Source organism: Cyprinus carpio, chromosome A3, assembly GCF_018340385.1.
Source record: "Cyprinus carpio isolate SPL01 chromosome A3, ASM1834038v1, whole genome shotgun sequence".
NCBI lineage: Eukaryota > Metazoa > Chordata > Actinopteri > Cypriniformes > Cyprinidae > Cyprinus > Cyprinus carpio.
In genome coordinates, this window is record NC_056574.1 from 24437803 (window position 1) to 24461855 (window position 24053).

Below are 24053 nucleotides of genomic sequence, written 5' to 3' on the forward strand. Positions count from 1 at the left end.
GTAACAACTATGAGGCACCATTGTGCAGCAGCAAGCATCTAAACAAAAAAGGAACCTCTGGGTTGATCTAAGAAAATGTGTGAAAATGTATAGGACCCCATTCCTATGTTTTGCCTGGCCCCCAATTCACAAAATCCGCCCCTGAACGTTACCATACAGTGTATGCTAAAAAGAAAGTATAAGTCATTATAATCAGTAATTATGTCCCCACTGGATGCAACAAATGCCTCATTTATAATGGGTTTTATTGGTTTTGTCCCGTCGTGCTGGGACGCATCACAGTATGGTAAGGGGCGTAACATTTTTGTAACATACTTGAGGTATTCGGCCAATCACAACGCACTGGATAGCTGGCCAATCAGCGTACACCTCGCTTTTCAGAAGGATGAGCTTAGTAAAAATCGAAGCATTTCAGAAAGGCGGGGCATAGAGGAGAAATAATAATTTACTGTATGTGGAAAATAATGTGTTTTTTCACGCAACTTTACAAAAAAAAAAAAGAAAAGAAAGAAAGAAAGAAAGAAAGAAAGAAAGAAAGAAAGAAAAGAAAGAAAGAAAGAAAGAAAGAAAGAAAGAAAAGAAAAAGAAAAAAAGAAAGAAGAAGCCCAAAGTCTCGTACTTGGCAACTCTGTTCCCGTAATTTTACGGCAATTTACTGTGAGTAAAAGAGGCTTTTATTAAGTCTATAAGACAACTTTGCTTGACCCACCACAGAACAATAAATAATAATAATAATAATTATTATATATATATATATATATATATATATATATATATATATATATATTATATATATATATATATATATATATATATATATATATAATTAAGCCTACTAAAAATAAGTCCCAGAAAAAAGTCAAGTCTTTGAATAATTCGCACACTGACGTCATGCCATAATTACTTTTACAAAATACACTGATGATCCCAATAGGTTCCAAAAACAGTTTCACATCTGCAGCCTACTAGACAGCAGAGCAAGAAATAAATGAAAAAAATAATATACAATTAAATAAATAATAGGAAAGGGAGACACGCGCGTGCAGAGAGAGAGAGAGAGAGAGAGAGAGAGAGAGAGACAACAATTGGCAGCGTGAGTGCTTGTCTGAAAGATGCCTCAGAGGTCTTTCTTACTCGAGTCACGTCTGTCTCCATGCGAATGGATCCACCTGCACCTACGAGCACCGGAGGAGTGACGCTCATTTCATATGTGTGAAGATCAAACCTGGCACTGTCACTGTCCGGTGAGCAGAGGTGAGGTGAGCGCAACCGCTGCGCTTTCCTCACACCAATCAAGGTTTTTTCAAGTGTGTGAGCCATTTCTTACAGGACTATGAAGACCACTCGAAAATGCCGTGCTCTGTTGTCTGTGGGGTTAAATCTTCTGGCACTCATATTCTCAACGACGGCGTTCATCACGACCTACTGGTGCGAAGGGACTCAGAGGGTCCCCAAACCCAACTGCAGTAAGGAAAGACGGCATAATTGTATTGACTATGGGGTGAACGAGACAGACCCGAGTAAAGTTCATTATAGCTGGGAAACTGGTGACGACCGATTTCTCTTTAGGCATTTTCACACGGGGATCTGGTACTCGTGTGAGGAGAATATCCATGGAGGAGGTAAGAGTTCGTTAAGTCCGTTACATTTCAAATTTCAAAGCGAAGGCATTCTGTGAGACTCGATGGTTTTATTGCTTATTTGTCTGAAACTCGGTGGTTTTGGGCTGTTTATGTCTCAAACTTTCTCATATTTGACCCACAACATTCTCATATTTGTCCTCTATACTTTGAAATGAATCCCTAAACTGTGTAAATTAACGTCAAAGAGTGCTGTTATTACGTCCTATCTACTTCACTCTACCGAGTCTTTTTGATTTACATTTGAAAACGTATATGAAACGTTGGTCACACTTTACTTTGGGGATCAATTCTCACAAATTCAACTACTAATTTGCTGTGTATTAATAGTCTGTAAGGTGAAAGTTGTGAAGTTTAGGTAGGCTGTTGGGTAGGGTTAAGGGATATAGAGTTCATGCAGAATAATTAAAATGTGATTTATAAGAAACAGATAAAATGCTAGTAACATGTATGCTAATAACAACTAGTTGATAGAATTGGTCCCTAAAGTGTTACTGAAACTTTTTTAATTTATTACATGTACAGTAAAAAAGAAAAAAACCTTGGAACTTAAAAAACATAACAGTGTGTTTGAGTTAGTCGCTTAATTGTGGCCGATATACAAATTTGTGTTGTTTTTGTGGGTCCAGTATGTGGGAAAGTGTTACCACCCTCCCCTTCAATTAATTTCTAGTGTTTTAGACATGCAGGTGAAAAGCTTGTGCATTATTAAACAAGTTAAACAAAAGAACCTGCTAATTTATATGATATCTGTCGATTAATGTCCATTAGCATTCATTAACATTATCAAATTATATATAATTAAATTATATAGAGTGTTCTTGCACTGTGGGGAAAACTCCAACAGGTTGTGTGTAAAGCCGTGTGAATGTGTTGCGCAATGGATTTGAGTGGAATGATTGTGTGCCAGCAGCTTTGGAAACATCTGTCAGGGTTTACTTACTCTCAATGAGTTTGAGGAAGTTGGTAAAGGCACCATTAGATAACCACATTCCCCATGGAACACAGTGAAATAAGCAGCTCTTGGATAGCCTCATATTTTTAAAGGATGGTCTCTCTAAAATATATATATATATATATATATATATATATATATATATAATATATATATATATATATATATATATATATATATATATATTAAATCAGACTGGTTAGTTTTGTCCCAAATTCTATGTTTGATCATTGTAAATTATTGGTTAGTGAACATACATCAAGAATATCCTGCAAAAGCAATAGAATATGAAAGGAAAATGTCACTGTGTCTTTTGCTTCTTCACATGTTTAATTAAATCGGTTTTCAGAATAATTTTTAAAACTAATGTCCAGAGAGAAAACCAGTGCTTTAATATCCAAATAAACTACAGTGAAAAAAGAAGTGAAGAAATCTTTACCAAGTATGTATTGGTACCATCAATCATGTGAAAAAAAAAAAAACAACAACTCTGTTTTCCAAAAGAACATGTGGAATGGACTCAATGGCATGCTTAAGAAGTAGTTTATTTTAAAAGAATTTTAGTTCTCACATAAACCATGCTATTTTAATCTTTTGGGTTTTAGGTCAATGCAAAGCTTGACAAGAAAAAATAAGTCAAATGTCAATTCTGTAGATCATTTTATTATGCCACTATGCACTAGGTCAACAGATGAATGCAGGAACAGGGGTTGCCAGGTTCCAAGTTGTATGTGATCAGTTCACTGGTTTCACAGACTTACTGACATAATGTCTTCAATACACAGACATAGACAGAAAGTTTAGTATTGTATTCAATTTAATCCAACAGACTTTGTCAAGGGAGCGAGAGAAGGTCAGTGTGTGTTACGCTGATGAGGATTAAGTTATGTGACTTAATGAGTTTTTTTTTTTCTTCTTCTTTTCTATTTTGGTCAGCATTGCTGTTGACATTCTCTTCTATCTAGTGATCAATGGGATTTATGATTAATCTGGCAACGGTGTCAGACAAGCTTTGTGTTGAAAGCTCATCACACATCCACACAATCTTCATGTAATGATTTATTGTAGTCATTAACATAATATTCTAAACCTATAACATTTGTGCATGCATTGCCATCTTACAGACTTATCAGGCATGAGTAGAAGAAATCAAGATATTAAACCAACCAAGTCAAGATGGTGTCACTTGTCAGTTGCTTTTATAAATTATCTTAACATCTTGGTGATGTTTTGAACCCCTTTTTATGTGTAAATACAGATGCAGTTTAAATGCCTATACTGCAGACCCATCAATAACTGCAAAGATTTATAAAGTGACTAAAATGTCCAAGAATTTGATTGATAGTTCTGGCGGTGGAGTGGCACAGCCAAATTCACAGAGGGCTGAAAACATAGCGTGCTAATTAATAAATCATACTTAAAGATCTCTTCTCTTTGCCCATTGCCTGATCACAGTACCACATAATAATGCTAATGGCCATCAAATCATCCACTCTCATTACCAATGCAATTACCCTCCACCAACCTCAGATAGCAGATTAAACTCATTAGAGGTCGATCAAAAGCCATGGGTCTTTATTCCTATGAAATATTGGAAGAACAGGAATTAACTGAATGAAGATGATTACAGCTTTTATATCCATAATGAATGAGTCAGCCCATGTCATTCTGATTCCCGCTGGGTAGGCATTGGAAAATGAACTGCTTATTCTTCTCAATATGTATGTGATACAATTGCATCACATTGTGCCTAAGATAGTATTTAAATGGTAAAAGCATATAGATTTCTTGAATAACTTTGAAATCGCAGCTTTTCTTTTTAAGATTTAAAATAGCTCTATTCAAATGTGTGAATGTCCAGTTTATAAATGAGTCTGTATCCAAAAAGGGACTAAAATGAATCCTTGTAGACATTCCATGTTATTGATATAAATGAAATGATTACCCCAAGTGCCTTTGTAACTGGTGAAATAAAGCCCACTAGAAATTAAATTACTCATGTTCTTGCATCACTGGCTGTTTTTGGAATTGGTTAATGTATTTCTCCCGGTGCAGTGAGATTCCTTATTCAGACTGAGGAGAGGTTAACACGGGCCACTTATCTGCCTGGCAGAAGGATTAAACTCCCTCTAAGGACCTTATTTACTGAGGAAAAAAGCTCAGGGGAGATCTAATGAGAAAAGAAGTGCACTTAGAAGGTCCAGAATATGAAATCCAGAATATGACTCCCTGTCATGTTCAGTGGCAACCTAATGTGTGATCAGTCACACTCTAAACTACTTTCAGTTAGATGTAGTTTTTAAGTCTGCTGTCACTACAGGGTAGGTTTCTGTAAGGACCCACAAGTGCTATATCCTTTCTTTTGATTTCACTGATTGAACCTTCAAAAATCTAATTTTTCCTGGCTGTTTGGCAGTGCAATTTATCGGCATTCATTTGAACTGCTTTTGTACTTTAGTCAAGTTTTTAATTGCTGCTTTGAATCTTGATTTCCTAAGGTAATAAAACATTGAAAAGCTTGTGAGATCTGTAATATAGACAATTCAGTACATAAAGTTTCGTTGAGTCTGACAAGCCTACGCAGTAGTGCCAATATATTTATTACATTCTTTGAACTGGGCCACATTGTAAGAGAAATTTGAGCCATAAATAGACACAAAGGAAAATGGAAATATGACAATCACAATATTACCACATGAAATAGTTTGAAATGTGTACTGCGCATACTTTAATATGTTGTTGTCTTCACATTATCATGTTACTTTGGATCATCTCTCACTTCTATTTGACCTCTGTCCTTTAGGCAAAGCTAAGCATCTTCTTTTACCCCATCCACTGGCAAGATTATTATTAAAACTTGCAGTTGCAGACTACAGTTTTATGAAGAAATGGCCTTAAGTCTCAAATTATCCTCACCAGTTTAATTAAAAGTTCTATTTGAGAGAATGCACCAAAAACTCTGTTCTAGCCCAAAGACACAGGACAATCTTAATTACAACAGTTATTTTGGTTTACTTGTTTTATCAGTTTAAACATGACTTTAAGCAGTGTGAATAAATAAATTAATAAATAAACAAATGAGTGAGTGAGTGTGTGTGTATCACAATCAAAAACATCTGACAGACACCGAAATAACTCAGAGGTTAACACTAATGCCTATTTCACACTACAGGATTTTAAGTCCGATTTGCAAGTTAACGAGCTCTCCGACAGGTCGGGCTGTGATCGTGGGAAAATCAGGGGTTGATCAGTGGTCGGCAATCTTTATGTGTGAACTACTCAAGGACGCCTCGCAGACGCCAAACAAATACGCTTGCGTGAGATGAGCAAAAACTGAGCAGAACCGATCATCGGTGATCACTGCGAGATGCATGCCGGTTAGAAAAGTGTCCGAGTTACGTCCAACTTGCTTTGATGTCATGCCTATCATAGCCAAAAAACCCCAACAACGCCAACCAAAACCAAGACGGAAAACAAATCACAGACAACACACCCTAAACCTACTGCGCTGACCAAAAGCAAGATGGGAAACAACTCACTGACGACACAGCTTAATGCTCATTGGTTCAGACAACTGTGATGTTGCATTCTCTTCTAAAATATATATATTTTTTGATCTGATTTCATGTGATTATGTATTTGAATTATGCATGAATGTTCCCAAACACTATGACGATAGTGCGATCTCTGTGTGAGATATGTGATTGTTGTAATATTTCTATAAAAATCTAAAATACATGTTTGTATTAAAGTAAGAAAAAATGGATAATAAATACACCTGGAATTGTATGGAATTAAATAGCAAGCACTTTGAGTATCTTGGTCATCATATTTATTTTCATATAAAACCAACAGAACTGAAATTATATCATGTTTATTAACAACACAGCATGTGAGTGAGAATAAAGTGATATCCGCCTTTGATCTCATAGGTATCTGTTCCACTTCGAGAGGTCAGAACTGTCCATCTTGACAGCGTTTATTTCACTCCTCCCCTCACTGCAGCCACCTACTCTCACCTACATTTCAGGTGAGGCGAGGCACATCTCAAACAAGCCTAATATCTAGCATGCTGACTCGACATCAAGTGGTATCAGGTGTCGCGATGAGCTACAGCCAATGATGAGAGAGCAAGGCATAGGTTGAGGTCGCTTGAGATCAGTGGAAGAAAAACAACAGCAGCAACACAGCTTTAAGGAAAGTTTGGACACAAGAAATGGAGTGATTTTTTCCCGATGTTCATTTTCAAATAAACAACTCCTTTTTCACTTGTTGTTCACTACAGCAATAAATTAATGCATATACATCAACTCAAATACAGTTATCGGGTGGTCTGAGGACTGCACGGCAGCCTTCCGGCAGCTAAAAGCCGCTCTCATAGACGCTCCTGTCCTAGCCTAACCTGATCCCAACCAACCTTTCCTTGTGGACACTGATGCCAGTAACGTGGGGGTCGGGACCATACTCTCCCAGAAGGGGGAGACTGGAGAATGAGTGGTGGCCTACTATAGCTGCAGCCTCAGTCGTTCCGAAAGAAACTACTGTGTCACCCGGCAGGAGTTGCTAGCAGTGGACCTGGCAGTCCGTCACTTCAGGCCCTACCTCCTGGGCACCAGGTTCACACTGAGGACCGACCACGCTAGCCTCACCTTTGACCATCTGCAACTCCTGGTTCCCCATGCTCTGCAGCCGGAGGTCCTCCATTGGGTTCATGGGGCAGTTGGAGCCGGCCTTTTTGGGAACTCCAAGACAGTGCGGCAGCTGAGACAGCGGTTCTACTGGCCGTGGTGTCGGCAGGATGCAGAGCTGCAAAGCACAGAAGGGACCCAGTCCTCGCTCTCACGCGCCGTTGCAGCAGTACCTAGTCAGGGCACCCATGTAGAGGATCAGGCTTGACATCTTGGATCCTTTTCCCATCAAAGAGGAAGGCAACCGCTTTGTCCTGTTCGCTATGGACTATTTTATGAAGTGGCCAGAGGCGTATGCTGGATTTTATTGTGGGAGACTAGAGTTGTGGGGACACTAACCCTCTTGGGGTCACTAACCCTCTTGCCATGTTATGTAAAAGTGTGGCTGTCACTGTCATGGAGAGAGACGTGTAGGGGTGGGGACTTGTGATATGGCCTTGCCTGTGTAAGTTCTTATTCTGTGTTCAGAATAAAAAGAGAAAGAAGACAGTACTGCCTCTTGCTGGTTTGTTTTGTCGGTGCTTCTGCTCACAGAGAAACTCAGGGTTGTGCGGTGTATGGGACACGAGTGCTCACACTTTCCGCTAGCCAAAGTAAACAAACGTGATGCTTGGATATGAGCACCCCACTAGCCATTATCTTAGCAACAGTTTAGTAGCCTAGCTTCTATAGAACAACTGCCAGTTGTTACAATATGATTATTTGTCTGCTAAATTACTACTGTAACATTAAGCAATAATGTCGTTTAAACAGTATTTTGAGTGATGACTGATGATCGGTGGGCTGTTGCTGCTTAACTAAGTGAACAAAGACAAAACTACAATAGCATATTTACAGATGAAACTGACCTGCACTTGAAACCCCGAACAGCAGTTTTGCTTCTCTGCTCCACCTGCGCACTTCCACAGTCCACTCCATTCTCTCTCTCGCATTGATTACTCTGATCAAAACCATTTGGCAGAGGCGCGGAGAGCACGTGAGCCAAAGCATTGACAGTCATGACTAACCGATTTATGATTTATTAGAGATTTAATTATCAAATGCCGAATTGGAATGGAAATAATCACTTTAGTACATATGGCAGGCAACTGTACAATGATAATATTAAAATAGCAGGCCAAATCAGCTGCCAGGGCATAAGGAATTGTCCCGGTTCTCCCGATGGCCAGTCCGCGCTTGATTTTCACAGACCGTGCAGTATTCATATATTGTCTTTTTGCGGCTTAATATTCACAGACACAAGTCCATATCTTGTTTTGATTCAAATGTAGGCCTACTGACCTCCTTTTGATTTATTCGTCCAAAATGTTTCATTGTCACAATACACTGCCGGAAAGGAACACAGAGCCAAGGATAAGCGAAATAAGACTTTATTAATCCAATACAGGGGTAAATCCAACGTGGAAACAGGAGGAAGACACACATAAGTTTCTTGTAGGCCTGACAAACACAGACTGAAGAGACTAGGACCTTTAAAGACAGGATAATTGGGGAAACACAGGTGAGAGGAATGACTCCAGGGGGCCAAGCAATGGCGGCGGAGCAGGTGGAGGAGCCTGAGGTGGAGACGGAGAGCCAGGGAGATGGGGAAGATCCGGAGGTCCAAGGCAAAACTGATGGCTCTGGCGACAGACAGAGATGTGGATCCGGAAGGCTGCGGTGGAGCCAGAGTGACAGAGGACTTAGGTGGAGCCAAGGGGATGAAGGAGCCTGACAGAGCCAGAGGGATGGAGGGACGAGGCGAAGCCAGAGGAGTGGAGTCCCGAGGCATAAGGATGGTCGATGCCCGACGCTTAACTGGGGAACAGGAGCCCTTCCTGGGCTCAACTGGGGAACAGGCACTGGGAAATTGGAAGCCCCCTCAGGGCTGGACGAGGAAACCACAGATGAAGGAGGGCTGGAGAGGGGGGCAGGTCATCCTCCAGTTCAGAGTCCCGGTCTATAAATTCCACCTCCTCATTTTGGTCCTTTTGGCGCTACATAATTTGCTCACCCTCAACCGCGATGCATGGGGCGGAGCTCCACTCCGCACTCACACCGTCCACGGCTTGCTCCCTCATGGTGCGTATTGTCGGCGGCTCTCGCACCTGGTCTGACGGGTTGCACTCTGGCTCTCCGTCATTGGTGGGCTCGGGCTTATGCTCCGAACCGTGGGGAGATGGTGGACTGGGCTCTGGGTCAGGAGTGGCTCTGGCAAGATCCTCCACAGGGCAGATGGTAAGCAGTGACCCATTTCTCGCCAGAGTCCACTCCACAAAGGCGGCAAATTAAAGACAGGATAATTGGACCTTTAAAGACAGGATAATTGGGGAAACACAGGTGAGTGGAATGACTAAATTAACAGGGACATGGAACACATGGGGAAGAAACTAGACACACCTGGGAACTAATCAAACCAAACACGGGAGACAGAAACTGGGTCACAGGGGCAAAAACACACTAAATGAGTCCTGGGGTGTGACAGGCATATTCTGTCCGTGTTAGACTATGGGAATTCCATTTTTATGACTGGATTCTACGTAGCAGTCTGTAGTTTCCACATCGTGGAAATTATAGGGCCGTATGTCTCAGAGTAGTCAGTGCAATTTGGGAAAGAAATCAATTAAATCTGTATGTTGATGTGTGTAAATATTCAAATGTAATCCACTTTGTAGTCATTAACATTTTCATTACTGATTACAGTTACATTTATTTTGTAAAGCAAGGCAAGGCAAGTTTATTTAAATAGCACATTTCATACACAATGGTAATTAATTTTTTTTTAAAAGAAAATAAAATAATAATAAAACTTTGAAAATGAATTAAAAATTGATTTAAGTGAATTTAAAACAGTTAAAAATAGAAAATGATTATACATAAAATATAGTGCAATCAGTTTGGACATTGCACAGTGCTCATTCAATAAATGCACAGCTAATCAGATGAGTTTTGAGTCTTAACTCAAAGTTTTGACTATTGTTTTAGCACATCTGATCTCTTCGGGAAACTGATTCCAGCTGCGGGCGGCATAATTAATAACTAAAAGCAGACTTCCCTTGTCTTGTGTTAACCATTGGTAATTAAATTGCGTAACGCCGTTACGTGTAACTAGTTACTTCCCAACAATGCCAATAAGTCATGTAGTCTGAACAGCACAGCGATCTGCCTACGTTTTAAGTTGTGTAGTGTGAACTAGGCTTAAGAAACACCACAGTGCGACCATTTCAGTCACATTTGCGAGTGAAAACTAGGTACTGCATGCGACTCCTAAAAAATATTTAGGAGGACCAGTGCGACTGACCCAATCAGCGTATTTATGTTTGTGCTCAGGGGAGCTTCAAAGGTTTGTGCTTGCAACGTGTTTTTGCAGCATTGATTAATGTATGCATGCTTTATGTAGTGTGTAGACGTGATGTAAATAAATATGAGATTCATTGTGCATTATTATTATGGAACTTTAAGAGATTGCGATGAATAAAGGTGAGTTACAGGTTTTAAAGATTATAAAGGGAGTTTTTGCATGTGATATTGATTTAATACAACAGTTCAATAAGCAAGAAGTTAATATTTATTGACTTACATTTTCTGACCACAACACTATTGCCTGATTTTGGTGTAGTCTATTCGTTAACGAAAAGTTTTTCAAAGTCAGAGCTGAGCAGCTGCGCATCTCCAAACAAACACAGCCATGTTTCATTTATGAATGAATGTGCATTTTTAGTGAGCAGATGATTCAATTGACCATTCATTAAGATAATCACTTGCGTCATTCGTGAATGAATCTGAACGAATCAATTGAATGAATGATTCAGTGATAAAATCTGTGACTTGACATCAACTACTGGCAGTTTTAATTTAATTTTTAGAGCATCATCATTTAATATTTCTATTATTAAATACACATAATATTTCTATTATTAATGTAAATCATTTAATATTTCCTTATTCAATATTTTATAGTTCATTAACGTTCATCCTAACATGAATTTAATTGCACTCATGCCACCTCTGAGCCGTCTGTAAATGTCACTTTTGTGTTCTTCTTTGCCACCTCTCTAGTGCAAATTAATTGAGTTAATACTGATTTCATTTGATAGGTAACTTATTCTTCTTTTTTGACACAAAAGATGACACTTTTAATAAAGTTATAAAAAAATGCCATTACAAAAGGTAAAAAAAATAATAATAATAATAATAAAAAATTGGCCCTGTAAATCACTTAAAGAGGTCAAATATCACCTCGTAATATTGTTCAGAAAGTACTCTTAATTTTACACATATATATATATATATATATATATATATATATATATATATATATATATATATACATATATATATATATATATATATATATACATATATATATATATATATATATATATATATATATATATATATATATATATATATATATTTATTTTATTTATTTATTTATTTTTTAATTGGGAGCACAAGTGCATCTGAAAAGAAAAGAAAGTGTAGTGTCCTGTCTTTAGAAAAAAACTGAAGTGATGGATTGATCCAAAGGAAAGCAGACTGCTAAAGCTGTCTTATCACTGGAAAACAGCACTGTAAAGATGAAGCTGAGCCCCCTGAATCACAGTACACAAAAAGAGCTTGTAGAGCACAGATGTTAACTCTTCGGTCGTCTTGTGTCTTTCCAGGTGAGAAATGCAGGAGTTTTATTGATCTGGCCCCAGCATCTGAGAGAGGTGAGTAACGGCTGTCATTAGAGTGCCATTCAGGCTTGTCTGACAGCACACACCGAAACTTGAAACAAATGACGGATCTCTTATGTCTGCCTTGGAGCATCCCTGCTTTATTATTTGATGCATGCTACATATGTGGTACATTAGTTGATGTATGCATGTTTGAGTGAATGTTCACATTCTCCAGGCCAATACAGTTTATGCACTTTAAGTATGGCAAGCTGTGATGAAAAAATTGTATTAGAGTTAGAGATGTGGAACGTTGTTCACTATGAAGGTCACATTTAAACTGGGGAAACCTTTTTCATATTTTTCAAATACCTTTTATGTATAATTTATACAATTATTCTTGTCCCAGGCCAAGAACTTTAATCTTAAAGTTTGAAAATTCTTTATAAATTAGGTTTTCACTTGATCTCAAACAAAGAAAAGACAAAGGAAATATCACTTGTGAATAGATTATTTTCAGTGCATAATTTCCAATCAGCCTAGTTACAAAAGTGTGGAAATATGTAGGTAAAATTAAATTTCCTTTACAGAATGCTGTTAAACACAATACACAATATGAGATGTGACACTGTAAAAGAAAAACAAGACAAAGTAAAAGACAATCCTAATGTGAATCTTGTGTGTCCATGGTTAACATAAAAATTAAACAGTAAGAGTGTGAACATTGATAACTTAATGCATTCCTTTACTAAAAATAATTTTAATGGCATGCTTTATTGCTGATGTTTTCTATGAGGTTGACAAAGCCTTCACAGGAGAAATGTCATTTAGAATATTGATTTTTTTTATTTTTTATTTATATTTTTTTTAGTTCAGGGGCCTACTGCATAATACATCTCGCCTTGAACAAATCTGGAGATAATACACCGCAATCAAAAAGGAAAATGAATTTTGCTTGCAAATTACATCTGCCATAGTTTCAGGGGAGAACATTTGCCAGGCAAACTACACCATTCTCTGTTCTCTTTAGACCCCGGTTTTATCTTTTAAGTCATGACTGACTCTCAAGGTCTCCAGTGATAATCACATTTGTTTCAAAGCTGCTGATATTTGTGGAATCAGCCGAAGAGTGATGGTAGTGCATTTTGATTGAAGTGTTTGCAGATTCACCCCTCTATCTAAGTGTTGTCTTGTACAGAAGATTGTTTGAAAAATTGTTTGTGCAAACATTAGAATAAGAAATTTATTTTATGACTACCAAATATGCTCAGGTCAGGCCAACATAAGATTTAGTGCTTCTATCTCTGTCCTCTCTCAATGATGCCACAGCTCAGACGATATCAAGCCTTCAAAAAGTGCTTTTCTCTGGGACTGCCTCAAGGAGCCCCCAAGAAAACTGGCACATTGTTTATAGTTGCCTCTGAAAAATGTTGGGCGGACTTTCAAAGGTGCCATGTTTTGTTTGAACTCTTGAAGACAAAAACTCCAGACATTAATATTGCACAATGCCATCATATTTCAGGTTAAGATGCTTTAATCACTCACCACCTGCTTTTCTCTCAAAGTCTGTCATCTTTTATTCAACGCATGTTAGGGAATGCATTGTGAAACCCCAAATGAAGCCAAATTTCACTGTGGATAATTGGTAGTACAGGTGTTTAAGCAGACTAGACTGTAAAGTAAACTCTGAATGTTCAAAGCATGAAAGTAGTGTTATGTTCTCAAACCAAAACAACCCCTTATCTCTACAGAGATCTCCTTTAAGGAAACTCTGGGGTGAATGGGAATTCTACTAATTAGGAGAAGCTGATTGCTGTTATGGAAACACCCTGGAGCCAGTCTGATGGATACAGTTAGATGTTTCCCTAATCTCTCAAAAATATGTTTATAAATAAAATTAAAGCTGCAAGCAGTGTTAAAAGGGTCCCTGCACCCAGGCTCACTGCCACCCGGTGGCTTTAGGAAAACAGCTAACGGTGGGCAATATGCTTTTAAATGTCAAAGTTTTATGTCAAAGTCATTTATATATGTGCCAAACTTCCTGGTGGCGCTATGACTTTTATCAAACATGTGAAGTTTGGTACAGATTAAACATGGTATGTTTGAGTTAGTGTAAAGCATGTCATATCCTGTTGCCAATAGGTGGTTTAAAACAGAAGGGCAGCATTGCTTTTCAAATTGCAGTTAAAGAGAAAGTTGACTTCTAATAATTACTCAGGAATGTTTATGCATTTCTTTACTCCTTTTTGGAGTATTCAGCACCATTACAGAGTCCAAATGCTTCTATTTTTCTTTTTTTTCCCTCTTTTTTTTTGTTTTGCATTAAAATATATTACAATAAAAATACAACAATTTTGAATTGCAATAATATTTCACAATATTCCGTTTTTTTTTTTTTTTTTTTCCAAATAAATGCAGCCTTGGTAAGCTTAAGACTACTGTAAAAAACATTTAAAAATCTTACTGACCCTCAAACATTGGAACAGTACTGAACTCAAGCTGCATGAACTCCACAGGTTTGTGTAAAACCTGATGATCACATTCTCCAGCATTATTTGAGCTGATCCAAAGAGCATCTTGTACATCTGACCATCTGTATGAAGAGTTATATGATCAATTTAACAAATTAGCTTATTTGATTAGTTGCCTAGAAATAGTGCATAATCTCAAATATTTATTCATTCCAAGTCATATTATATACTACACTGTTTAAAATTTTGCATAATCCTAAAACCTTTATTTTTGGATTTAAATTAGATTTGTAATCTGTTCGTTTATGGAGCAGTAATTAAAGATGGATGCTCATATCTCTTAGTGACCTTACTGAACTCAGAACACCCATCTGCTCTTTGCCAACTGAACTCTGCGTAAAGAAGAACGACTGTACAAAAATGCATGCATGTCCATTTTATATGCAGTAGGGGAGTTGTTAAATTCCCACAATCTGACAGTGTGAATAAAAGAGACAGAGAGAATTATGGGGCAAAAGAAGAGCACTTTGCTCACCAGTGTGTGTGTACTGCAGGTGTCCTTTGGCTGTCAGTTGTGTCTGAGGTGCTATACATCATGTTGCTGGTCGTTGGCTTCAGTCTGATGTGTCTGGAGCTATTTCACTCCAGTAACGTGATCGACGGACTCAAACTGAACGCCTTCGCCGCAGTCTTCACTGTGCTGTCAGGTACGCCTCCACCCTTGTCCCCACCTCACACTTAGAGAAACTAATTGTGCATTACTTCATTATATTCATTACCCATACAAAGACACCTGTTCGGTCTGACCACAGTCACAAATGATGGTGACAATAGAAAGTTTTGGGCTTGTATAATTCATACAGCATCATCTGTAAATCCCTGCAGAACTTCAGAATTGGTAATTTTCAATTTAGTGATTTGGTAATAGAGATCTCTTAATTGATAATACATATAATACTACGTATAATTAATATGTGTGTGTATGAATATTTTACACTTTGTTATTACTAGGATAATACTTTATGAGCAGAATAACCTAAAGCAAGCCACTTGATATACAAATGTTAATTTTTGTTGTCAATGTTACCGTTTTTTTAAGATTCAGTGGAATCTGTTAACTAGTAATTTCACACTCAAGACACACTGACTTGAGAAGGAGATGATGTGGAGAAAACAGAGGTCTCCCCGGACTACATCTCTCTCCCTCTGCAGTCTAGTGCATCATGGGTAAATTCTAACTGTTTCTCAGCAGTTAGAAAGCCATAACAGCTGCTGCTTTTTGAATTTCTGATTATTTGATTTGCTGAATACCCAATAGTCTTGTTCATTTGGGGCCTTAATGCTTTTTAATTCCAACTGCAGCCGAGAGAGCGCGAGAGAGAGAGTGAAATCACCCATCCAGAGATGAGCCTTTGCGTGGTTAGCTGACAGCGGTTAAACACAAGTTACGATAAATTAAATAGGCTTTGAACTTTTCAAAGGAAGAAAAAATATTCCCATATCTTTAGTTGTAGACATCACAGGTTGTCAGTCTATTCAAACTACTACATTTTTGTGCAAATTTATCCATCACTTGGAAAAAAAATTGCCAGATTAGGCACATGCCAAAATGGACAGCTGCATGATAGACCCTAAATCCTCAAACACCATGAACTAAACTATTTAAGCTACCAGAAAATATGATTGATGTTACATTAAAAACTAAGTTATATTGATGAATTTCAGTTAACTGGAAAACCATTTTTGTTGCTGAAAACAAATAATCCGATGTAAAATCTGGGCTATCAGGGACAACCAGTAGAAAAATAAATAGAGGAAATTAATAATTATTATTTAACAGAGTGATATATTTGTCAGTAGAGTAACAAGCTGTTTTTAAAGTAACAATAAAAAAGCAAATGTAATGCACATTATTCATCCCTCAACTATGGTGTTTTTGAGCCCTTGACACTAGATACACCGGACACACTGATCCTACTGTTTTTGATTGGGAACAGGTTCTACCTGCACATAATGCAGGGATTTTATCTTGTAATCCAATGGATCAAAGGTTAATAACAGTGTTTGTCAGAGAGAAAATCTGTAAATCTGTATTCTAAGTGCTTATATCATCTCTATGATGCAAACTGAGTACACAGTTCCATAAATATACAAACATCCATAAACTAGTCCTAATTTACTCACCCTCATTTCAAATCCATGCTGTTTTTCTGTGGAAAACAAAAGAGGATTTTTTTGAACAAAAATGTTCACATAGTTCTTTTCAATACTGGATCATTGAGTCAGAAATGGGAAGTCAGTCTCAGAAGCACAGAAGTTGACAGATGTGCTATGTTCCCCAGTAAAAAGCAAGTCATACAGGTTTGGAACAACATGAGGATGAGTAAATAATGACAAAATAATTTCTATCCAATGAGCAACAACGGTATGAGAAATTACCAATTGCGTGTGTGGATTCCTCAACAGGTCTTCTGGGAATGGTGGCTCATATGATGTACACACAAGTTTTCCAGATCACAGTCAGTTTGGGACCAGAGGACTGGAGGCCTCACACATGGGACTATGGCTGGTCTTTTTGGTAAGCATCTCTGATACTTCCAATCACATTTGCATCTACAGCCTAAACTTGATGGAAATAATAATAATAATAATAATAATAATAATAATAATAATAATAATAATAATAATAATAATGCTTATATTCAGGAAGGACATTAAATTGAGACAAAAGAGCACCATGAAAGTATTGTAAAAGTAATCCATGACTCCGTATTTTGAGTCATTTTAAGTCATATGATAGGTTTGAATGTGGATGTTGAAAATTCATTGAAAATTCACTTTACGTTCGCCCTTGCTCAGGTAGTGAGAAGCAGCAACATCTGATTCATGACTAAACTCTATGTATTTTCAAACTGTATATTTTCACCCTTAGTAGTTCCTGATCAGTAATTGAATGGATTTCTCTAGAGCAGTAGCTGCAAGTCCCTTCCCAGTACTTGGTGCTTTTATTTCCATCCTGAGTTGTATAATTCTCAAAGGCAAAGAGGCAAGGCATTCTCAGAAGTCACAGATGTGCGGGTGTCTGGTCTTCATTCTGCAACAAATGAGTCTGGCTCTAGCAGACCCTTCTCATTTCAGGTTCACTTTCTCCAATATAAGAGCTCTCTTTCCAACAGAACTGACAACATAGAGAGAAAAAAATCTAATTAACCTTCAAAATGGTTTCCTCACTTTCTCTCTGTTCTGTGAGGCCACATTGACCCATATAACCCCCCCCCCCCCCACCACCATAAAAAAAAAAAAAAAAAAAAATTGAGGATTTTGAGTGTCCACTCACCAAGGCTGGATTTATTTTTTCAAAATACAGTAAAAACAGCAATAATATGAAATATTTATACCTGTTTTCTATTTGAAAATATTTTAAAATATAATTTATTGCTGTGAATACAGATAGAAAGAAGAAAGATATTGCAGGTCAAATACCTGGATTGGATTCCAAACAGATGGATTGCTAAATTGGATAGAAAAAAAGTTAGTGGTATCAGTAGACAGTGACCAAGAGTGCCTTTTGGTGAAAATTACTAAAAATGTAAAGTCAGAAGTGCGTTTACTACCTTTATAAAAATGAAAAAGTCTTAAATAGAAACTTTTCCATTGGAGTTTTATGTTGTGTGTCAGCTGTACTGTACAGTGAATTTTTTGGGACCATGCCTGTCTGTTGGACTAGAGAGGGAATGGCTATACTGGATCTCCCAGCAAATGATTTGTGTTATTTTGGCACTTGGATGTAAGAGACATGCATTGGGGTTCTGACAGGCATGAAAGTGGTATTTACATTGGCTGAATTACCACAGATGTTTGCCTGGCATCCATTAGTCTAGGCTAAAATTGCTTCATTTGTCCTCTGCCATCTGGCCAATTTCTTGTTTTTTCCCCCTCCCCCTCTATTTCTGTTCTACCTTTACTACCTTACTGAATAGTAAGAACCTGAAAATGAAAGAGTAATTGAAGTTTTAGCTTCAAGGTTTAATTTCCCCAGCTCACAAGTACAAATACTGAACTCTCATGGTTTTTGATTTGAAACTGAAGGTTATATGCAGTCTATAAATCACAGACGCTTTTTGAGGAATGCAATTTTTATACTTCTGATAAATGCAAATAAAGATAAAACCAGTTTCAGAACATAGATACAGACTGGACATGGCAAAAAGTTCATGGCAAAAAACAAACAAACAAAACAAAAAAACAGTTATTTCAGAAAAATCTAAAACCTCAAAGTAATATGATGCATTCATATATGCATATTAAGTATTAATTTTCCATATTAATAGTGTCTCATTCTGTAGTGAAATTGTTTTTTAACAAATTTATTAAGAGAATGTATTGTTTTTGTGTTCTTTCTGAAGTGTATGACTGGGTTTTTGCTCCTTCTGAATGACTTCATCGTTCCAAACTGGATGAAAGAGTCAGGAGGAAACTCTGAAGCAGTTGCAGGAATTTATGACAAAGAGTGGTCATTGTGTGCATGTGACAACAATATCACAATTTCTCCACTAATCTGCCCTACAAAGGCAAAAGTCCTCAACTCGCTATAGTGTGGACCTAAGAAAAATGACTTGAAAGATTTTAATTGTCCTGCCAGATTTATTACAGGTAGGACACTGGAAATCTGGCAATTAGATGTTTTAGTAATCAAAATTATCTACGCAAAAAAAAAAATCTTGAGCTCAAACTTGATTTTTACCCCTACTTTGAAGTTACTGTACTCTGCCTTTGCAGTGAGATGTCACGTCAAGGCAAAAGGCAGTAACTTCCACATTATCAATATTTGGTTGCTAATCACCATTTACAAAATCATTATAGTAACACTTGTATAAAATCTAGTGATCATGGGCTATTGCATAGGCTATAACATAGTAATGTGACTGTATTAATTATTTTTTCTGACTGTGTGAAAAAGTGAAAGTGACTTGATATATAGCCAAGTATGGTGACCCATACTCAGAATTCATGCTCTGCATTTAACCCATCCAAAGTGCACACACACAGCAGTGAACACACACATGGAGAAGTGGGCAGCAGTTGGGGTTCGGTGCTTTGCTCAAGGGCACCTCAGTCGTGGTATTGAGGGTGGAGAGAGCGCTATACATTCACTCCCCCCACCCACAACTCCTGCCAGCCCGAAACTTGAACTTGCAACCTTTGGATTACAAGTCCCACTCTCTAACCATGAGGCCACAACTTCCCCAAGAAGATGGCCCGAACAGGGACTTGAACCCTGGACCCTCTGGTTAAAAGTCTGATGTTCTACTGACTGAGCTATCCGGGCTCTTTAATAACAACTAGACAAAATTAATAACAACCAGTTATCTAGTCCTTGCTTGTTTACAGTGCTTTGTTATATGGAGCAGTTTGGTTCTAATTAGTTTGTCTAATGAAGTGGTTCAATGACAGATGTATGAAAGTGCACAGGTTACATCATAATTTAAACACAGCAGACTTTAATGGACAGTAAAATAAACGCAGAATACAGTATAATTCCAGGCTGGCACTGTAACTTATTGTTACATATTGATGCACGGCTAAATAAAGGCAGAGTAGTGTAACTCAATTTGAGCACTCCAAAACAAAGTGAAAGAGCGGTAACCGGTGTTATACGGTGCTCTGCCTTGGTTTCTACTTGGCTTTTCTAAGTTACTGTAAAGACAACCATTATTTTCTCAAAAAAACAATGAAATTGACTCAAGATACTTATGGACACGGTAAAGGAGGTGTTGAATTTCCCAAAAATATCAATAACTCATTTTCGACCAAAAACAAAATTAAGGCCTTTAGCCTTTGCATGCCAGAAATGTGGCTTGTATGGGAGGGTTTCAAGAAAAAAGCCACTCCTCAAGAAAGGCCACATGCAGTCACGACTGAGCTTTGCCAAAACGCACCTTGAAGATTCTGAGGCAGATGAGACTAAAATAGAACAATATGTCTGACGGAAATCCAAAACAGCTCACCATCCACATAACAGCATTCCTACAGTAAAGCATGGAGGTGCTAATGTCCCGTTCTGAGTGTTTCTCTGCAGCAGGGACTGAGCACATGTCAGGATTGAAGGAAAAATAGATGGAGCTAAATACCATCAAATTCTTGAGGAAAATCTGCTAAATCTGCCAGAAAGTTGTCAGTGGGAAGAAGGTTTACCTCCCAACATGACAAAGACCCAAAGCACACAGCAAAACTGAGCACACAGTGGTTGAAGGAGAAAAAGCTGAATGTCCTTGCGTGGCCTAGTCAGAGCCCAGACTTAAACCCCACTGAAAATCTGTGGAATGACTTGAAGACTGCAGTCCACAAATGCTCATCATCAAATTTACCTGAACTTGAGCAGTTCTGCAAAGAAGAGTGGGCTGATACTGCAACGTCTAAATATGCAAAGTTAGAAGAGACAGATCCCAGCAGACTAAAGAGATACTGAATACAGCTGGATAAAACAAAAACTGTGTCCGTCTTGATTTCAGGTTGCAATGCAATAAAATGTGATTATTTTAAAGGGGGGTGATTTTTTTTTATATACCCACTATGTGTGTGTGTGTGTGTGTGTGTGTGTTTATATGTACATTATTTGACAATGTGCTATGGTAAAAAAGTAGAAGAAATAAACAGATTGTAAAATCTTATTACATTTTTTTTTTCATGTGTATGTTCCACAGTATGGCCTGGGGCTCATTTACCTGTTGCATGGCTGCCTCTGTCACCACTCTCAACTCCTACACAAAAACGGTGATTGAGTTCCGGCACAAACGGAAGCTCTTTGAACAAGGCCTACGTGAGGAGCAAACCTTTCTGGACCCAGAGGCCTTCCATTACTACCGTGACAGGTCCGTCCAGTCCATTTCCAGCTCTATAGATGTTTACCCAAGTCACGGAAGCAGCCATGGGAGCGGTCGTGGGAAAATACGCTCCCCGCCAGCTCCGATGGACCAGAGCGACAACACAGAGTCTCTGGGAGAAGAGCAGTGCTGAGAGGACATGTACTTGGTACTGCACTGGTGGCCTTGCTCAGACCGGAGGACTCGGAATACTGAAGAACTGGGATGTGAGGGGTTGAAAGGTTAAATTCCCTTTTTTAAAACGTATTACAATGGTGAAAATTGACCTGAGTAGCGGTACTGAATGAGGTGCTGGAGCCTTAGCAGAGAGAAAACAGCAATTGTAAATAAAATCATGTGGAAAGGGAATGTTTTTATTTTTTGCTGCACAGACAGGTGGGATAACCAAACGACTTACACTGCCATGAAGACTGAATAGTGCACGCTGCTAAAACTGTATTAAAAAATATCTGTCGGTCCTTCGCCCTGACAGCTAAACATGCTCCAGAGTATTTACTGGTCTTACGCAGTAGGTGAAATGCACTCCTCCACTGGTGAAATCTGCTTGAATATGCCTTTATGTCACAAACAGCAGAGAAGAGTACCATTTAAATCCGGCCTTCAAAACTGCTGCAGCTGAACACAGGAGAAGCACGGCCCAATTCAGTTGCAACATCCACTAGGTATACAAGGTTACTGCCACTTGGATTTTGCCTATTTCTGTCTTTTGTCGTGCATTACTGGCTTGATTAGCAACAGTCAGTGACAAGATTATAAACCCTCCCCCCAAATATTTTTTTTGTAATATTGTGAACATGTTATTAATGTACATACAATACAATGAATGAAATTATATCTATTAATGAATGTACTAAATTGTATATTTATCTATGTATGCACTATAATCCTGTCTTTTTCATTTGATAAAAGAGGTACAAAATTGTCATCTTGAATTTTTTTCAAGTTTGTTTTTAGACTAGATATAGGAAACTAAGCACAACAGTTCTTTATTCTTTAGAAACACACTGAATCATTTTATACCATCACACAAAATGAAGTGTTTAGTTTTGTGGAAAAAAACATGAACAATGTTTCATCCAGTATAAATAATAGAAGCCTCTTACGTTTTCAATTGAAAAGGAAATTGCAAATTATTTCATATCTTGAATGTTTTTCAAGTGCCATTTTATTTTATTTTATTGTATATTTTTGCTATTGTGACTTGCGTATATTCAAGGGTTATTTTAAGACCTTATAAAGTTATTGTTTATATTGTAACGAAGAAGAACACACATCCCTGACTAAAAGAAGACATCCTGCGTTTGCTATTATAGGCAATGTAATTTTTGCCCCTTCACATCTGGAGCTCAGCAGCATGTCTGTGAGCATAGTCCTTCTCAGTGAATCTTTTCTGTGAGTTCAGGATTTATGCTATTCAAGCTATTGAATTACGCTGTATTTACTAGAAGCCATAAAACTGCTTGCTGTAGCAACTGCTTGCGTGGTTTAGAACCTGCCTTCAGCAGAAGCCCAGATCAAACAGACAGTCAAATAAAAAGGATTGATCTTGCAGTGCGAAAGCTAGCAGATGAAGCTTATGCAAATGCAATGCTCTTTAACACTCATGTAATTGTGTGAAATTAGACAGACAGTGAGCACAGTTCCATTCATTTGTGTTTCATTTTCCCATCTTCATACATTATCAAAACATATGCAAGCCTACTTTTCCCCCATTGCAACTACTGTACTACAAATATACATACTTTCACCACTACACATATGCATAAAGCAGTATGTCAAATAAATGGGTTTGAATAATCAGCATTGATACAGTAACCAAACAATTTCTTCTAAAGCAATGGCTTTAAAAAACACAAAACAGTGCATTGAAATTGCCAGTTGATCAAAAATGTTTGTAATAATAACTTTTGAGTCATTCAATACTTAACCTGTACTGTTTATTAAAAATAATATTAAAACAAAACGTAGTAATATAATAAAATTAATAAAAAACTGACAAACCAGAACCAGGTCAAAAGAGCCATTAATTTGGGAAAATGAATACATTGGCTGTGCTGTATGTTTATGATTCATTAAGAAGTACTGGCTCATTACAGCCCTTTGTTCAGGACTGTAGATTCAGTAGCAGTGTTAGTAGATTCAGTAGCGGCACATTAAGTATTTCAGGAAGCTCCTTCTTGAGTACTTACTGTAATTATGGTAGTCCCTTCGCATTGATGGAAGAGTGCATGTGCAAAAGCTGTTAACGGAACTAAATAGGAAGAATGTTTGAAAAAATTTTGACAATTTTTTAAATTTAATTATTTTTGCAGTTCTGTTTGATTGTGGAAATTACACACATACACTAAACTTCTGCATACCTACAGAAAGTGCTTCTCTGACATTTGAGAAGTTCTTATTGAAAGTCTTTACAGATGGTAAAACATACTGTGTGGTCAAACTGTGAGTCTGAATTAGTAACAGTACAGAGTCAAGCTTCTGCTGTGATTTCTACTACAGTCTCTTCTAGAATTCCCTTTGTGCTGCCATACTAAAAAAAGCCCTGCATGTTTACTGAGAACACTTAATGAATGCTTTCTATAATCAATATATATTCAAGACACAAATAACGTCTTGGAATAGCGCTTTGCTGGTCCATAGTGCACTCATAAGCACGTACATAAGTGAAGTGCTTCCTCTAGTGGGTGAAATCTACAGGTAAGAATCTATAGTGTGCTTTTCAATGCTGGGCCATTGAAGACGTGCTGCATAGTGACACACATCTGGCAAAATAGT

The 24053-nt window shown here is 37.7% G+C and overlaps 1 protein-coding gene across 1 annotated transcript; it reads left to right on the plus strand.

Annotated features, from left to right (window-relative positions):
* The first annotated feature begins 1076 nt into the window (after positions 1 to 1076).
* gsg1l (gsg1-like) lies at positions 1077 to 22203 on the plus strand. Its single transcript, XM_019075293.2, has 5 exons — positions 1077 to 1622; positions 11930 to 11977; positions 14949 to 15101; positions 16861 to 16972; positions 21099 to 22203. Exons 1-5 carry the CDS (start codon positions 1334 to 1336, stop codon positions 21409 to 21411), a joined length of 915 nt encoding a protein of 304 aa, XP_018930838.1. The 5' UTR covers positions 1077 to 1333; the 3' UTR covers positions 21412 to 22203.
* Positions 22204 to 24053: the final 1850 nt, after the last annotated feature.

Coding starts and splice junctions, on each gene's coding strand:
- gsg1l (XM_019075293.2), top strand. CDS start 1,334: ATGAAGACCACTCGAAAATGCCGTGCTCTGTTGTCTGTGGGGTTAAAT. Junction 15,102..16,860: donor AGTCTTCACTGTGCTGTCAG/GTACGCCTCCAC, acceptor ATTCCTCAACAG/GTCTTCTGGGAATGGTGGCT. Junction 16,973..21,098: donor GACTATGGCTGGTCTTTTTG/GTAAGCATCTCT, acceptor TATGTTCCACAG/TATGGCCTGGGGCTCATTTA.